Source organism: Lathyrus oleraceus, chromosome 2, assembly GCF_024323335.1.
Source record: "Lathyrus oleraceus cultivar Zhongwan6 chromosome 2, CAAS_Psat_ZW6_1.0, whole genome shotgun sequence".
NCBI classification, from domain to species: Eukaryota; Viridiplantae; Streptophyta; class Magnoliopsida; order Fabales; family Fabaceae; genus Lathyrus; species Lathyrus oleraceus.
In genome coordinates, this window is record NC_066580.1 from 1933660 (window position 1) to 1952847 (window position 19188).

The 19188-nt window shown below is 33.1% G+C and overlaps 1 protein-coding gene across 1 annotated transcript; it reads left to right on the forward strand.

The window, feature by feature from the left end:
* The first annotated feature begins 5960 nt into the window (after nucleotides 1-5960).
* LOC127120986 (probable protein S-acyltransferase 7) lies at nucleotides 5961-7513 on the forward strand. Its single transcript, XM_051051605.1, has 5 exons — nucleotides 5961-6059; nucleotides 6177-6353; nucleotides 6447-6746; nucleotides 6852-7085; nucleotides 7166-7513. The coding sequence occupies exons 1-5, from the start codon at nucleotides 5961-5963 to the stop codon at nucleotides 7511-7513; spliced, it is 1158 nt and encodes a 385-aa protein (XP_050907562.1).
* Nucleotides 7514-19188: the final 11675 nt, after the last annotated feature.

Here is a 19188-nt window from a genome sequence, read left to right on the forward strand (position 1 = left end):
TCTACACCATTGACAAGAGTTACATGTTTCTTCTATCCAATACCCTTCTTGCTTTTATAGCATTATGTTCTTCCATATTCAATACCTCTTCATCAAACACTCATGAAACCATTCAACATGTTAGTAACCGCTTCGAGTTTTACATATCAGAACCAGAAGTTACAGAATCAATTGACAGTTATAACATTTTGGAAACTGAAACATTAAAAGAAGACGAAGACGATAAGAGTTTGATGATAGTGGAGCAAGAAAACGTGATTACAGAAGCTGAAGAAGAAGAAGAGGAAAGTGCTGTTATGATAATTGATGAAGATGAGACAGAAGAATTGAACAAGAAGTGTGAAGATTTTATAAAAAAGATGAAAGCCACGTTCTGTTCTGAGAAGAGTAATTATTTTAATAATCATCACAATCAGAATTCAATTGTGCTTGTTAATTAGTAGTAATTAATTGATTATTAAATGATCTTAACTTTCTTAGAATTTTCATTTTGGCTTGTAGGAATTAAATATTTATCTTTTCTACATGACTATGTCAAACTCAAAGTATGTGTTGTGTTCTGTTTTATGAAGAATGTGGTCCAATGACAAATAAAACCTTGCTATGATTCATAATATAATAGTAAGTGCTAGTATTTATAAATTATCACTGTTGTTTATTGTTTTTTATTTTTTTATTTTTTTATTTTTTTATTTTTTTAGTTACATCTTTCAATCAAAGACAGAGACAACACATTAAAATAGTATCCTAATTAATGTGCTTATAATCCAAAAATAAACCTTAATGTAGAATCATGTTGCAAGGTAGAGAGAACATTAATGAAGTATGTATAAGAACAATTTTTTAAGATTTGGTTGAAATAGGATACGAAGAGCCGAAAATAGGAGTAGATGTAACAAAGGCACAACACAAGAGGTTTGATGAGCTGAAATTGAAGGATTTTAAAGTGAAGAACTAACAATTGATAGATCCATTCTTCAAACAATATTGAAAATGACACTATCTAAGGATATTGATGCACTTCACACTTAACGAATATCAAATTTCACTCATATTGCATGAACATAAGTTTCATAAGAGCAATTGAGAAGAACAAAATTCGAAAGTGAGTGTGGATGTGAGAAATCAAGGAAAAGGGCATGATAGAGAAAATTTCAGAGGTCGTGGTTGTGGAAGGGGGCGTCAAACTTTCACCAAAGCCACGGGGAATATTATTGATAAATATATAATTCGATGTGTTAAATATGTTGTAAGATTCGATAGAGTTAAATTCGAATGTATTCGATAGAGTAGTGTAATACAGTTTTAGTCAAACCCTATAATTTTCAAAACGGTTAACTTCAACAAAGTTAAAACTTAGCTTTTATTAGTTGAATTAGTTAGAGATTATTGATGTGCAAGTAACCTCATCTATAAATAGGGAGATACCTTACTATTGTAAGTAGTTATTGTATAAGGAAAATTCAGTTAGAATAAACACAAAGAGGAATTTTGCAGAATTTGATCCATCTTCTTCTCTCTCTCTCAAAATCCTAATTTCTCTTTTCTTCCCCAGTTCACTTTCACATATTTCTTTTCTTCTCAGATCATTGTGAACGGGAATCATCTGGCAACCAATGAGTGGTTAAATCACTTGAGTGAAGAGTGAGGAACGAGAAGAACGACCAATCAAAAATATTGATTCTCGTTCAATCTAGATTGATTCGGATTATCTCCAAGATTAGGGTTAATTTCAACATCTGATATCTATAGCGCTAGCTTTGATTCTTGGGGGGGAATATCGCAATGACTTTTTATCCAAATTGGAATTTTTCAACAAATCTTCCAATCTTGAATAGTAAGAGTTATGAGAATTTGTGTTAGCAGATGATGGTTGTCTTTGGTTATCAAGATCTTTGGGATCTTGTGAAGAATGAAGTAACACCAATTGGAGAGAATGCTACGAATGAACAAAAGGCCGCACACAAGGATTTGAAGAAGAAAGATTATAAAGCTCTCTTTAAAATCCATCAATATGTTAATCCAGACAACTTTGAGAAAGTTGATGATGTTGACTCAACAAAGGAAGCATGAGACATCCTGGAGAAATCGTTTGGAGGCATTAAAAAGGTGAAAGAGGTGAAGTTACAAACTTACAAAAGAACGTATGAATTGCTTCAGATGGAAGAAAGTGAAAGCATCGCTAATTTATTCACTAGGGGTAACAAGATTGGTGAATCAAATCAAGATGTGTGTAAAAGTGTTGACATCAAGATTAGTAATTATAAAGATCTTGAGGTAATTGACTCCAAAATTCGATCATGTGATAGTAGCCATAGAAGAACTGAAGGATTTGTCAAGCATGACAAAAGAAAAGCTTAAAGGGATGCTTGGATCTCATGAACAATGAATGGATGAAATATTTGCAAGCAAGACAAAGAGTGATGTAACTCTGCAGGCACATTCAACAAAAGAAAAGAAAGACAAAGGAAGATGGAATGGTAAAAAAGGTAGAGGAAGTTACAACTGGTATAGGAAACCAACAAGAAAGTAGTTCATCAAATCATAGACAATCTTTAAACCAAAGCAATCACAGAGGTGATGGTGCATGTAGAAGAAAAGGCGGTGAAATAAAACCTGATAAAAAATATTCAGTGTTATAACTGTCAAAAATATGGACATTATGCAAGTCCATGTCGAGGAGGCAAGAAAGAAAATTAAGAGTGTGATGCAAACACGAAGAAGAATAGATGTTGTTGATGGTTACAACGAAAGATGAAGTGAGTGCACTGTCTTTGATTCTTCCAAGTTCTTGCTCTCTCAATATAGATGGTGTATTTCTTTTCTGATGAGAGAAAGCTTTGGGGATCAAAGACTATTTATAGGCTTGATTCTACCATCAAGAATTTAAAGCTGTTAAAACTCATTACCACCCAATTAAATTGTCATATCAATTTACATTAAAACCAAAATAAATCATACCCTTTTCAGAACCAAAATCCCAAAACTATGGACCACATTAAAATTAGTTTTTTTATTATTAATAATTATTATAATAAAAATGAGAAACCATTACATTCTCCCACTTGGTCCATAGAACTGATTATTGCCATAAATGAGTCATGGAAAACTTACTCAAGAAATAAATATGTGAATCATAAAGATAGTCCCTCTTAAAGCGAGTAGTCTCATCTATGTATTATAACATGTCTATTTTCAAGTATATATCTGTAATGTGATAACTAACTTGATGAATAAACCAATGTTTACTCTTGGTCCAGATGTAACATATTTTCTCAAACTGATGTGCGCATGAAAATAAGAAAACATCACAATATAAGAGTTTTGTTAATAAACTCTATGTATACAATCATAAAGAGGACCCAAGTCTCATGTTCTCTACATGATCCTTAAATTTTATTGGTGGCATGCCCTTAGTCAAAGGATCAGCGATCATTAAATCAGTACTAATGCGATTAATAACTACTGATTTATCTTTAACTCTTTCTCCAATGGCTAAATACTTTATGTCGATGTGCTTGCTTCGACTTCCACTTTTATTGTTCTTAGCCATAAAGACAACTGCTGAATTATCGCAAAAAATCTTCAGAGGTTTAGAAATAGAATCCATGATTCAAAGCCCAGAAATAAAACTCTTAAGCCATACACCATGAGAAGTAGCCTCAAAACAGGAGACAAACTCGACTTCCATAGTAGAAGTAGCAACCAAGGTTTGCTTAGTACTTCTCCATGAAATAGCTCCATCAGTCATCATAAAAATATATCCTGATGTTGATTTGCGAGAATCAACACAACCAGCAAAGTCGGAGTCTGAATAGCCGATCACATCAAGATTTTCTGTCTTCCTATACATTAGCATGTAATCTTTTGTTCCTTTAAGATATCTCAACACCTTCTTTGCAGCTTTCTAGTGATCCATACCTGGATTACTCTGATATCTTCCTAATATTCCAACAGCAAATGCAATATCGGGCCTTGTGCATACTTGAGCATACATAAGACTTCCAACAATAGAAGCATATGGAATGTTCTTCATTTGTTCCCGCTCAAAATCATTCTTAGGGCATTGATTCAAATTAAATCTATCGCCCTTGACAATGGGTGCAACACTTGATGAACAATCTTTCATTCTAAATCTCTCTAAAACTTTATTGATGTAGGTTTCTTGTGATAGACCAAAAATTCCTCGAAGTCTATCTCTGTGGATCTTAATGCCAATGACATAAGATGCCTCACCCATATCCTTCGTATCAAAGTTTTTAGAGAGGAATTGTTTCACCTCATGTAGAAAACCTTTATCATTGGTTGCAAGTAGTATGTCATCCACATACAAAATTCTGAAAGTTTTTACTAAAATTGTGACATTTTTACTAAGTCCTTAGGCGTGAAAGTTTTTTAATACCTCATGTTCAAGTTGCGTGTTTATAATCATCATCATCCAACTTGAGGGGGTATTAGAGATAAATTTAATAATTTGTTATTAGGGTTTGTTAGGGTTGTTATTAGTGTATTAGGGTTGATCATATTTTCAAGCTCAGATAGTTTGTTATTAGTATGTTAGGTTTGTTATTAGTTTGTTAGGGGTTATTAGGGTTGAAAATATTTTCAAATTCTGAAAAATAGATCATCAACATATATAAAAGTTACCTCCATATAAAAGTTTGTCATGTCTCATAAAAAATAAGAAGGATACAACATATTTTCAGCGTTTTATAATGTTGTATTCTTATTCTTTTTAATGACACATGACAAAATTGGATGATAATCTATCTTTTAGAACTTGAAAATAATATCAATCATAACAAACCCTAATAAACTAATAACAAATCTAACAAACTAATAACAAACTATTAGAGCTTTAAAATAGGGACTAATAACAAACTATTAGAGCTTTAAAATAGGGTCAAATGTAACAAACTAATAACAAACCCTAATAAGAAATTATTAAATTTATCTCTAATATTTATATATATAAGTTAACAACCTATTTTATAAGTTTGTCTTTACATATTCAAAATACAAAATACCGCTATCTCTAAGTTATATATAAAAAATTATGTATTATTAAAATAATGACATATTATTCTCTTAAAACATAATCAAAATAAAAAAAATACATTTAATTGAATTTAATTTTTTTCAAACAAAACTCATGAAAAATTAAATTTTAAAAATGTGGGATTATGAATTATATAACGAACTAGTAATATTTTTTGATAAAAATAAATAATATAATATATATAGTAAAAAACAATTGTTTTATTGACTATAACAAATTCCTTAAAAGCAAGTAAAACAGTCTAAAATCGTCTACACAAAAAATAACAATACAAAATGGTTTGTTTTATGTTAGCTCATCCAATTTTCCACTAATAATGTTTTTTATTTCTTTTATATAATAAATGTTAAAAAATATTTTAGTGTTTTGATAATTTTTTTAAATTATCTAAAAACCAGTATTTTAAGTCTGTCTTTACACATTCCAAATTAACATACTTTATGAAGCTAACAACACTTCATATTTATTTGCTTTAATTATCAATTGGTTATATAAAATCACGAATACTAAAATAATGATATTTAGTTTTCTTTGATTTTTTGAAACAGAATACAAGTAGGTTTAATTAAGAAAATTTAATTCCTTTAAATCATAATCAAATCAAACCATTGAATTTAATTTCATTTAAATCATCTCTATATTTGCCCTCTTTCTTATATTTATTTATTTCAAATTATTTATCTATTTATAATGTTAATGTGATATTTATTATTATTTTTTATTAATTTATTCTTATTTTAATTATATAAATTTCACTATCCGTTAAACAAGATTTAAATTTATTTAAATAAAAAATTAAAACTTGATTCCTCCCTTTAAAATAGAAAATTAGGTATCTTAAGTATAAAAAAAAAAAAGAAAAATTCAAAGTAGAAGTTGATTCATTAAAAGTTGAAGAAAAATGCACCCTCCGGCATCTGTGAACTCCGGTGGAGAAACTCCCGAAAATACTGATGATCCCTCAACGGTCAGAACTTATCGTGCTTGGAAAGGCAATAATGTAAGTTAAGTTAATCAGTTTTAATTTTTAATCTGATTCACGAATTAAGCTTTTGTATTTGAATTTTTTTTATTTAACTCAGCACTCTATAGTTATCGTTACATCAATTTTTTTCAGATATTTTTTCTTCAAGGGAGGTTAATGTTTGGACCTGATGTGAAATCTCTGATTATAACAATATTTCTGGTTGTTGCACCTGTTGCTGTTTTCTGTGCTTTCGTAGCTAGAAAATTGATGGTTGATTTTCCTCAGCATTTTGGATATTCAATCCTGATTCTAGTTATTATCCACATTGTGAGTGAAAAATTCTATTTATTGATTTTTTTTTGTTAGGTCAAATATATGTGAAAAAAATTAAGTATTTCTTGTAATGTTGTTGATTGCCAGGTTCTGATTGCCCTTCTAATGACCTCAGGAAGAGATCCTGGCATAGTGCCTCGCAATTTGTATCCTCCTGTACCAGTCGAATACAATGAAAGTGTCGGTATCAACATCGAACCGAATCATCCACCACGGTATTTACCACGATTCAAGGAAGTAATTATCAATGGGATAACTGTTAAAGTAAAATACTGTCATACCTGCATGCTGTATAGACCTCCCCGATGTTCTCATTGCTCAATATGCGATAATTGCGTGGAGCGACGTGATCTTCACTGCACGTTGCTGGGTCAGTGTATTGGACTGGTAACTGTTATTAACTACCGAGTATAGTTTTCAAATTCAAAATCATTATATTTGCATCTGATATGTTCCATGCTTATTTTTTCTCGTATATGTATATTGCGACAGCGGAATTATCGATCCTTCTACGTGTTTATTTTCTCTATGACGCTTCTTTGCCTATATATTCATGGATATTGCTGGGTCTACATCAAGGGAATCCAAGTCTCGGAAGAGATATCAATCTGGGAAGCAATGAAGAAAACCCCTGTTTCCATTGCACTAATAGTATACTCCTTAATTTCTGGCGTATATGTTGGAATCCTCACTATTTTTCATACCTATCTAATCAGCACAAACCAGGTTTGAACACCATTTATCTGATTTTCCTTTCTGGTTTTGTTTGTCTTACATCTAATGTTTTTGTTACCTTTAATGTCCAGACTACGGATGAAAAGATTGGATACCGGTCTGATCCACAAATCTCTTATGACAAAGGGGTCATTGAGAATTTCAAAGAAGTGTTCTTCTCTTCGATTCCTCCATCCAAAAACAATTTCAGGTCTAAAATTCCAATTCCTAAAGAACTATCAGAATATGGCAATGCTACTGATTTGAGCAGGATGCTTCATACAGAGAGCGAGCATAGACAAGTTGCTAGCAAAAAGTTAGAAATAAATCTTGAAGTTCAGGACAAGATACATGATAATGAATCAAATTGGATCACACATGATAATAGTAATCATCCGGCTGAATATTCAGAAAAGCACTACTACAAAAAACACATTTAATTTTGAATTTGAAATGTATTTAACATGAATTCGATCCATAGCATATGTCTTTTTATTATTTTTAGTACTGGATGTGGTGCCCAATATTAAATCTCGATTGTGTAAAATCGAGGTAATAAAACAATATTTTTATCTCAGTTATATGTGAATAAGTGAAAAGTGGGAGGATAACATTACATTTCTTTTATACTTTGGTTTGTACATGTATTAGAGAACTATATCATAGAATATATAACTATATTTTGTAGATTTCTAATACATTTTGTCAATATCTCAAACAAAAATATTATACCACAAATATTAATTATTTACAACAACTACAAAATCAAAATGACACATATCTTATAATTTTAAATCAAAACTTAAACAAATGATCAACCTACAAAAACAATAACCAAAATCGGAAGTCTTATAGGTTGTCCAAAAGTTATATGCTAAGATTTGTTACCGGTAGTTAAACACATATAATTTGAACAACATTTAAAATAAATTAGGATAATCGTCAACAACATTAAATCATTAGTAAAAGAAATAAAAATGAGTAAAATGAATAATTATAAGTTACTAAGTGATATAAAACATTTACTTACTAGTTTTCTCGTAACCCCTCGTTATGATCAAGACGAATAGCATGCATATCATCTGAATAATTTCTTTTCATATCAATGACGTACATGTGTTGCGAAACAAGGAGACTCATAGTTAAAATCTTGATTTTCATCATTATTATCAGAAGATATTTTTCGTAAAGAACAATTGATCATCTAGTGTTAGAATGATTAGTGACATAAAAAACTTGTTTTGTTTGAGTTGTCATGATGAATTGTTCGTTCTTATTAGTTGTCTTTCGAAGATCGACGTGTCGGAATCCTAATTCATTGGTTTCTACATCAGCATTATTGTCAATCCGCTTGCACTTTAATAACAACATAATTAATCTTCAAAATCTCCTTAATGACTCCAAAGTACATTAAAATCTTCTTAATGACTCCAAAGTACACTCTAGATGCTAGTACGATATTATTATCTTTGGAATTAGAGAAGTACATGGATTCAGCTTCAACCATAACTTCATTATTTTGCGTGGTACTACGGTCATCCTTTGATTTTACATAGAATGAAAATTTAGTAATGTCGTATGCACTCCAAGTAATTACATTAAACTTAGACATACATGACAACGGTAACATTCCAAATTTGATTGGTTAATTTAATTGAATTATTTTTGTGATTATTTGATTATTATGTGTTTTAATTAAAATAAATTATGTGAGTATATATGTTGGTGTGGTGTAGTGGTAACATTAGTGGGATAGAAGAAGAATTAAAATAATTAGAATGTAGATATTTTATTAGAATCAAATAAAAGAGGAGACTTTTGGATGGAAATAGAAAAGTACAAAATAGTAGAGAATAAGGGAGAATATTATTATTATTATTTAAATGAAATTAGAGTCAAGAGTGAGATGGCAATGTGTAGGGCTTGGGAGTGGTACTACAGTATATTAGTACTCATTCTTATACACGTGATTTGAAAAAATCTCCGTACTCGAGCTTATACTCGATTGGGTATCAAAGTTAACACATGTATCCGTGTACTATGGGTATATAAGTACCTGTACCCGTACCCGTTACTTGCATTCCTACTATAAATATATCAATTATAAAATATCATATCATTTTAAGTTTTTAAGAACATTTATATTCAAACAAACACTTATATTAAATACGTAATGATTTAACATTGATATATATTTTAAAATTGATAGATATATATTTCTATATCATAATATAAATTAAAAAATATAAATTAAAATTAAAATACATAAATATATAATGTACGAGTATGGGGCGGGGTGGGTACCAAAGTGTTCATACCCGCACTCATACCCGCATATTTTTGTGGGTAATTACCCGAGCCCGTGTTGGTATCCATTTTTTCGGGTTTTTACCCTATCCATTATAGGTAATTTTGCAGGTGTCCATTGGGGTTGAGTCAAATTGTCATCTTTAGTCAAGAGGGATATTTTGGTGAATAGAGGAATAAGTGAGGGCAATGTGAGAAGTCACTAATTGAGGGAGATTAAGTTACTAATAAAAAGGTTAGTAAAGAGGTTTCGGAATTTTTCTACGAAATTATAATTTGTGATGAGAAGAGGTAAGAGCTAGGGTTAGAAGGAAACTTCATTGTTAGATCTTGAAGGTGAATCTTACTGGAAAATCTAAGGTAGAGAAATTTACTCTTAATATGGTGTAGAATGCATGATTTAGTAGATGGAAGTTCTTAATCTTATTAGATTTTTCTTACTTTTCCCCTTTTGATGAATGTTAGATGAATATGTGTTGAGTTTTTTAATTGCATGATACATGTGATGTAATATGTGAAATTCGTGTACTATTATACCATGAAAATTATGTGTTATTGTTGATAAAAAATTTATGAAAGTGTGTTCATATGTTGCATTAGACCCAATGGCATCTGATGTTCAATCGCTCAAATAGAATCACATCTCTTCGTAGTTCTCGACAAACTTATCAAAAAATCCATAGAAATTCTATCCCACTTCCACTCTAGAATACTCAATGGTTGCATCAGACCAAATGGTTTATGATGTTCAATCTTAGACTTTTGACAAGTCAAATAAGCATACATAAGCTCAACTATTTCCTTCTTCATCTTTGGCGAACAAAATAATTTCTTCAAGTTTTGATACATTTTAGTGGCACCTAGATGAATACTCAACCCACTTCTGTGAGCCTCCTCAAGAATACTCTTCTTACGCTTAGGTACGTTTGGTACACAAACCCTCTCTCTGATCCTCATCATGTCATTCTCATCAATCCTGAAGTCACTATCCTTATCTTGATTGATAAACACAAGTCGTTCAACCTAGCCCACATCGGTCTTTCGACCTTCTATGGTCTCTTCAAGAATACCACTTGTCAATTTCAACATACCTAACTTCACACTACTAGGAGTCTCTTCACATACCAAACTCATATCTCTGAATTGCTCAATCAATTCTAACTCTCTGACCATCAACATTGACATGTGCAATGACTTCCTACTCAATCTATCAGCTACAATGTTAGCTTTACCTGAATGGTAACTCAAGCCAAAATCATAATCTTTCAGAAACTCGAGTCATCTTCTCTGCCTCATATTCAATTTCTTCTGGTCAAATAAATAATTCAAAGTCTTGTGATTATTGAACACCTCAAATGTGGAGCCAAACAGATAGTCCCTCCAAATTTTCAACAAGATTACCACTTTTGCCAATTCCAGATCATGTGTAGGGTAATTCCTGTAATGAACCCTTAATTGTATCGATGTGTAAGCCGCAATCTGACCATTTTACATCAACACACCTGTCATACCCATCTTCCAAGAATCACAATACACAACAAAGGATTCACTGGGATTCATAAAAATCAAAATGGGAGCAGACATCAACTTCTTCTTGATTTCTTGGAAACTCTCTTCACAATGCACATCTCAAACATAGGCATGACCCTTTCGAGTAAAATACGTCCAAGGCAACTCTAGCTTCAAAAAAACCTTCAATGAACTTCCTGTAGTAATTAACCCGCCCAAGAAAACTTCTAATCTCAGTGACTGACTTCGAAGTCTCCCATTAAAACACATCATTTACCTTCAACGGATCCACGGTTATACCACCACTATAAATCACATGCCCCGGGAAACTCCCTTCTCGTAACTAGAACTCGCACTTGGACAACTTCGCGTACAATTACTTCTCTTTCAAGGTCTGCAATACAACTCTCACATGTTTCACATGCTCTTTATCAGATCTTGAATATATCAAGATGTCGTCGATCAACACAACCATAAATTGATCTAAGTACGGATGTAATATTCTATTTGTGCACTTCATGAACACTCCAGGAACATTAGACACACCAAACGACATTACTGAATACTCATAATGAATATACCTTGTTCTAAAAGCAGTATTTGGAATATCTTCTAACTTCACACGAATTTGATGGTAACCTGAACGCAGATCAATCTTGCTAAACACACGGGCACCTACCAACTGATCCATCAAATCATCAATCCTTATAAGTGGATACTTCTTCTTTATAGTCACTTTATTCAGTTGTGATAGTCAACACATAACCTCATACTACCATCTTTCTTCTTGACTAGTAACAAGGCGCACCCTATAACGAAACACTTAGGTGAACATATTTCTTCTCAAGTAGATCTTCCAATTGTTTCTTCAATTCAATTAATTCTGAAGCAGATATTCTATAAGGATCCATCGACACCAGACTAGTTCCAGGTACTAAGTCTATAGTAAACTCATCTTTATGCTATGGCGTCAAATCACTGATATCATCAGAAAACACTGATGAAGATTCACACACCACTAGCAACTCACCAATCACATATTTACTTCCAACCTTCATAAAAGCTCATATCCTAAACATTGTAGCATCCTCATTCGCAAACTTGTCCACTTGATTAGCAGGCACAAACTCATTACTTGTATCAAACTCTAGAAATGATACCATTTTGTTCAACAATTTACACTCTTGCAATTAATGGCACACTGAACAATTCCTCTACACTTGAAACATTTCATAGAAGCATAAGCTTCCCCCCCCCCCCCCCCCCCCCCCCCCCCCCGCCTATTTCAATCATGATCCTTCCAACAAGCAGTTAGAAAAACAAACGAGTATCGACAGTGTTTCACACACATGTCACGTACTAGGGAACAATCATCATTACAAAAACCTAGCCAAACAGACCGACCTGCTATAGTACCACTATGTAACACCCTAAACCCTGGAACTTATATATTAAGCTTGACACGACAATCTAAGATGTCACTAACGATAAATCCTCTAATAAATCTGATGACTTCTCGACAAGTGTACTGATGATGTCGCAGTGATAAAAAAGATCAAAACCACATGGACTGCTTCTAACAAGACAAAATGTATGCAATGTATAAAAACTAGTAAATTGTGGGGGGGGGGGGGGGGGGAGTCAATGCGAAAAGTAAATAAGCATTTAAACAAAATTATGAAAGCGGTCATGTTGTGTTTAGAATCCCATAATTATCTATTGTTGATGTTTGATGCCTTGTATGAATGATCTTATCACTATAATCTCACGGTGAATCAACAAAATTGTTACAATTGATCCCTCATGAAATAACTCACTAACCATTACTCAGAGCTTTCCATCCCTAGTCTGCCAGTGTAAGTAGGGTTAGGCGATGCACAAAACGTTAATTTCATATGTCACTACTTAGGGTCTTCTATTCCTATTCAACAAGCGTAAGTACAATAATTGCCCTAGATACAATACATAGGCTAAGGGTCAATATTCCTATGTGCCCAAAATCAATTTAAAAGAGTATCTCACACAAAAAGCACTAAGAACAATAAGCAATTGAATTGCATTATAGATTAAAAGGTTCATACAAAGTAAAATCAACATATTACCCAACAATATTGAAAAAGGTTCATCACACACAACCTAACCAAGAGGAGCTTAGCTACTCATAATTCAGATTACAATACCATAATTGATAGATGAAAATAGTATATGAGTTCCCTTGAAGTAATGGCCTTTCAATGGCTTCAAATGTCCTAAAAATCTCCTTTGATGCTCTCCAAATCATGTTTTGCTCTTCAATTTTCATAACCCTCATAAAAGTGAAAAAGTTCCTCTTAAAAAGAGCTCTGGTGGATCAGATGCGTCATAAAAAAGGACCATCACACGCGTGATGACTTGCATCGTGCGATGCAGCCTTTATGGCCATATCGTGTGTGTAATGTTGCACGATGGTGCATGTGATGTTTCCTGAAGTTGTACTCCTTTTGCTCCTCTTTTCACCCAAATTTTCATGAGTCCACAATCTTCACACTTAGCTATTTTTCCTCATTCTTTGAGTTTTCTTCTTCATTTTATCTCATCTTTCATTTGTTTTGATCTGATTCTTCGACTAAATTCATGCAATGACGGACTCTCATCGCAACCCCAAACTTAAAGCGTTGCTTGTTCTCAAGTAACTTGCATGCAACTGCATATTTCAACAAAAAAAAAGTCGCACAATAACAATTGAACATCACCAAATTAAAATTTTCTTTTACCTGACCATCATTCTAGCTTCCAACTTATATCCAATAAATTCGGAAAACATCCTCAAACATTGACGAGCAACCTATCTCTCAGCTTACTTTGACTCACTCAATGGATATGGTTATCTCTTAATCAACATGTAAAATCAATTATGCTTAGCTTGATCATGTTCTAATATAGTTCATCACGGAAATTACAACACACACATTAGAGGTCTTTTCAGGTTGTAACTTGGCTTATGTTTCGGTAGGATATTTTTAGGAAAGTGGGTTTAAATCTTTGGAGTTAAATGCCTAGTTCTCCTTCTATCATCATACCTCTTTGTTCCTTTTTTTACGGTACTAGAGATCTTAGGTCCTTCTTCTATTATTATTCTTTCTTTTTTTTGAAGAAGAAGTGTTTTTTTTCACTTATTTTTTTTCATAAATTTTGAAATGTTGGCCAATATTCTCTAGTACCCCAACCCCAAACTTAAAACTTTGTTCACTTCCAAGAGCAACCCTAAACTTAATCTTTTTCATACACTCTAGGAACTATACTTCTACCTAACTTCAAAAAGAGTGGGAAAAAAAAGACTTTCAAGTCATATGGCTAAAAAATTTAGGCTGCATCACCAAAAGAAAGGCTATGGCTCAAAGTGGTTAGCAATGGATATGCATATTACTACATGGTGTTTTAAAAAGGCGCAAAGTTATAAACACGAAACTGCCTCAGTGTGTGTCAGTCAAACCAGATGAACTTAGTAAGAAATAGATCAAACCAGATAAAGTATTAATGCATGGATACACTCATAAAGAAATAAAAGTGAACAATGGAATTTATTTGGCTTAAACCTTACTAGATGAGGTATATGTAGGTTGAGTACAAGTTCGTTGATTATTTTCTCATCTTTCACCTTCAATTTGCTAGTTGCTATTGTGATGATCAAATTTCTTTTGGATCATCTTTTCAATGCTAAAGTGCTAAACTCGCAAATTTGAAGAAAAAAATAGCTACAAAATTGTTTATTACGGAAAATATAGATCGTTATGGAAGGGTTATGCTCGAGTATCTAATTCCTCTTATGGAAGGTCTTAAATAAAAATAAAGTAAATTCTGCAAAACACAATGCAAAATTGCTTTCCAGTCCATCTTATTCATCACTTTGTTAAATTATCTTCCAAGTAACACAATAGCATTAAATATACCTTCATCTATATCCAGGTCACATTCATCTTCTAAGTCTTCAACATTAGAAACAAAGGTTATGCTTTTCTTCTTTTCTTATTTTTCACTGATCCCTAATTCAAAGGTATGAAGATATCCTATAAGTTCATCAACTTTCATGTTGTTTATATCTTGGGCTTCTTCAATAACAGTTACCTTCATGCCAAATCTCTTTGGAAGAGATGTGAGTATTTTTCTGACCAACTTAGCTTCTGACATCTTTTCCCCCAGGTCACTTGAGGCATTGGCTATCTCAATAATATTCATGTGAAAGTCATGAATGATTTCATCCTCCTTCATTCTTAAGTTCTCAAACTTGGTGGTAAGAATTTGAAGTCTTGACATCTTCACCTTAGAGGTTCCTTCATGAGCAGTCCTCAAGATCTCCCAAGCATCTTTAGCCACAATACAGATATTTATCAGTCTGAAGATGTTCTCGTCAACTCCATTTAAGAGGGCATTCAATGCTTTGGAGTTTCCCTGAGATGATTTATCATATTCATCATCCCAATCTTCCTCAGCCTTCAACACATCAGTGATCTTACCATCTTTATCTCTAGCCATTGGTGGATCACATCCCTTGACCACATATTTCCAAGCCTTGTTGTTTATGGATTTAATAAATCCTACCATACGAGCTTTCCAGTAGTCATAGTTGGTTCCATCAAGAATGGGTGGTCTGTTCACAAATCCTCCTTCCTTGTCCATTGTACCACAAAGTATCTTCCCCGAGTCTCACCCAGACACAGAGCAGGATGCCTGCTCTGATACCAGATATCAGATGTCCTAAGTGATGTCGAGACACTAGTATCTGATCAAAACATAATGACAATATAACATATAGTTAAGTGAACAGAAAATAACATAACACACATAGTTATTAACCCAGTTCGATGTACAACAACACCTACATCTGGGGGCTAGCAAGCCAGGGAGGAAATCTACTAAATAGTATCAGTTTGTAAACCTTTAGCAAACTCTCTCCAGTTTACATTCTAATCCCTAATCACTATTCGTGCTTAAATTCTACCTAAGACACATCTAGGTATGAGATCCCTCTCATTTCCCTTTCAATCAAGCAGCAAGGCAGCTGTAGAACATTCTGCATAGAATTAGGTCTTCAATTAAAATTTTCCTAAAATGTCTTAACATTTAGAAAAATGGAATAACATTAAATTCAAATAGAATCTTTGATTCCTCAATCTTGGACGCCACATAGGATTACTTAATATTCCCAGAATATTCAGTAATTTGTTAATCAACCAACCGTTACCAAGAGTAGACCTATATCAGACAAGATGTCGGATCCACATGTTAGGACATTTTGTTCAACATGTTGCTGCTAAGTTAGTTTTACCAAAATTACTGTCAATCACAAATACAAAGAATTAACATAATAAAACTTCTTTAACCATTTGAAGCACATGAATGGATCATAATGAAGCACCTGAGGACCTTGAATCATATTTCAAACCATTAGATCATGTCTTGGTCAAAAAGTCAACATCAGAGCAATCTTGATCAAAACCCTAATTTATACATCAGATGAATTTGGAACTTGTTGATCTTGAATGGGTGCAATCTTGAACTTGATTATGATGAATGGAAATCACTTGCCTATTATGAATGAATGATAAGCTTGAATTACTGAGTATTTCCATAAACTTGACCAGTCAATCACTTGAGTTCCTTAAACCAACACAACTACATTGTGAAAGAATCAAACAAGACAGAACATATTTTTATATTTTCATAAGGTTGATAATGCATAAAAGACACATACATGAGATGTCTCATGTTATGCAAATGATGAAAATGAGATGGGATCTTAGGGGTAAAAATTAGGGTATGACAACTAACACAATATAGCTTTTTTTTCCATTGATCCTCAACCTTTGATTAGAGTGAGTCCAGGATCACAATCCAAGGGTGGAAAATGATTCAATCCTAACCAATTTTCAACAAACTTTCCCTCAAATTCTTCTTCAACCTCTTTTATATAAACCCCATTCTCCCTCTTCAATCAGGATCCACAACCATTCCATAAACTTACTCTGCCAAATTTCCCAAGCACTTAATCTTCTTCATCCCAACTCACTTCCTAACCACCATTAGAGCTCCTCTGAAATACTCCTCAGAGCTCCCTTTTGAAGCTCTGAAAGAGTAGAGCTAGACCTCTCTCAATATCACAATTCCTACTCTGTGGCCTCCTATACTACTCAATTTATAACAAAGGCAAACATTCTATAGCTTAATCCATCAGCAAGAATTCCAGAAGAAGAAATAATAAGAGGAGAATAAGAGGAAATTGCAAGCAGCGAGGGTTCAAGGCTTACCTGATCGTGAATCTCTGGGTTTCATCATCTTCGTCTTCACCTCCCACCTTGACCAGAGCACTTCTCAACTCTGTAGGTAGGTCACATCATTGATTCCTCATTCTTCTTCCCTAGAGGTCAAAGCCTTAAATTATTGGCCTAAAATTCGGTTTCCTCATCATTTAATTTAGATGTGAACTTCTAGGATTCTTGTTTGTTTGGCTTTGAAACAGAGGGAAATGATGAATTATAAGTGAAACAAGGTTAAGAAATAGAGAGAGGGTGGCAAGACAAGCAAGGTGATGGTATTTTTATGGTGATTATTGGTTCCCCGCATCCGGAAGCGATTTCCGGCGCGGCGGGGCGATTTCTAGCCACCCCTAAGTTATAGAGAGAGAAGAGAGCGTGTGTGATGGGCAAAGAAAGAATGGAGTGGAAATGAAACTCTTCCATTCCCTTTTCCCTCACTCTGATGGGCTTCAAATCTAGACCAAGTCCACTACACGCACCCATTTCTTGCTAACACACCCCCTAACTTTGATTCCAAATAAAAATAATAACCCCGGCCTTAACACTTGGGCCCAACGCCCCTTTTTACACTCTTCACACCTTTTTTCTTAATTCATACCCCCGACAAGGAATATTTCTTTCTTTTTTATTTAGCTTATTCTTTTTCCTTTTAACAATTTTCATTTAATATTTTTCTAGAATATTCAACAAAAATTAAATTTTTAATAGCATGATTAATTAGAGTTTATTAATTCGAGACTAAGATTAATTTTATGTTAGAATTAAGTTCCTTAATTAGTAAGTAGATTAGGATTAACATTACATGTTAGCACTAATTGGGATTCTTTGGTTCTTTTGACTTTTTCTCCATGATGTTTTGGTCTTTAGGTATTGGTAGCTTGACTTAATGTTTAGAATGATCCCCTTGTTGATTTGATTGGTTAATCAAACATACTTTGATCAACTAATTAGGTTAATGACTTTCAGAACTCTTAATTTTACTTTCAAAATAAATTGCATGCTCCCTTAAATTTTTATTCAATTAAGTGATCACAATTCCCTTGATCACTTGATTTGAATTAGATCTTAATACTCACGCCCGTACTTGATCCCTTAAGTCAATCCTAAGTTCATTAACACTCAAAACTCTAGAAATGGGTGACCATCAAGACATGATCATACTAAGCTTCATTCAATTCTCTCAAACACATCTGGTCCCATCCCTTTAAAACAAAAACTCTCATTCTCTTTTTTTGAAACCTTAAAACAAATTATAACTATGATGCCAATTGTGTGCCACGAGCCTTAAGAAGTGGAGAAGGAATAAAAGGGAGTATCATATCCTTATTATGAATATCTATGGATACGGGACGCATGACCCATTTGTTCAAAGTATTCACCTTCATTCATAGACTTTAGTGCAATTCAAATCAAGACAAATTTCCATTATTCATCCTCATACCAAAATCCACAACAATCAATATCAAACACCATTTTCCTTGGATCCAACACAACACCTCTTGGTTTTGACACTTATACTCTCTTTGAGGTTAGTCACCATCTCTTGGTTAAAATACCTCTCTTTAGTTTAATTATCATTTCTTGGTTAAAATACTTATATTTGAGTTAATCACCATCTATTGGTTAAAATACTCATACTCTTGCATGTGTTGCCTTGTTAATCCCCTGGTTTAGGTAAATCCCCTTTGTAGGTTTTGATCCCCGAGTCTATGCAAACCTCTACAACACTGCATCTTGGTTCAGACACCTCATTCATGGTTAATCATCATTTCATGGTTAAAATACGTCATTCTTGGTTCAGACACTTCATTCATGGTTAATCATCATTTCATGGTTAAAATACCTCATTCTTGGTTCGCACACCACTATATGGGTTCAAACATCACATTCTTGGTCCAAACAACACCCGTACCACATTCACAAACCTTTTCAATTCATTAACCAAACAACAATCTTTTTCATAAAAGAACTCTTATAATCCATTCCTTAGCAACCAGACTAAAAGC

Excerpts from the sequence above, each read along its gene's own strand:
- LOC127120986 (XM_051051605.1), top strand. The coding sequence starts at position 5,961 with ATGCACCCTCCGGCATCTGTGAACTCCGGTGGAGAAACTCCCGAAAAT. Across the intron at positions 6,747-6,851 it reads TGGGTCAGTGTATTGGACTG|CGGAATTATCGATCCTTCTA; the intron begins GTAACTGTTATT and ends ATATTGCGACAG. Across the intron at positions 7,086-7,165 it reads ATCTAATCAGCACAAACCAG|ACTACGGATGAAAAGATTGG; the intron begins GTTTGAACACCA and ends TTTAATGTCCAG.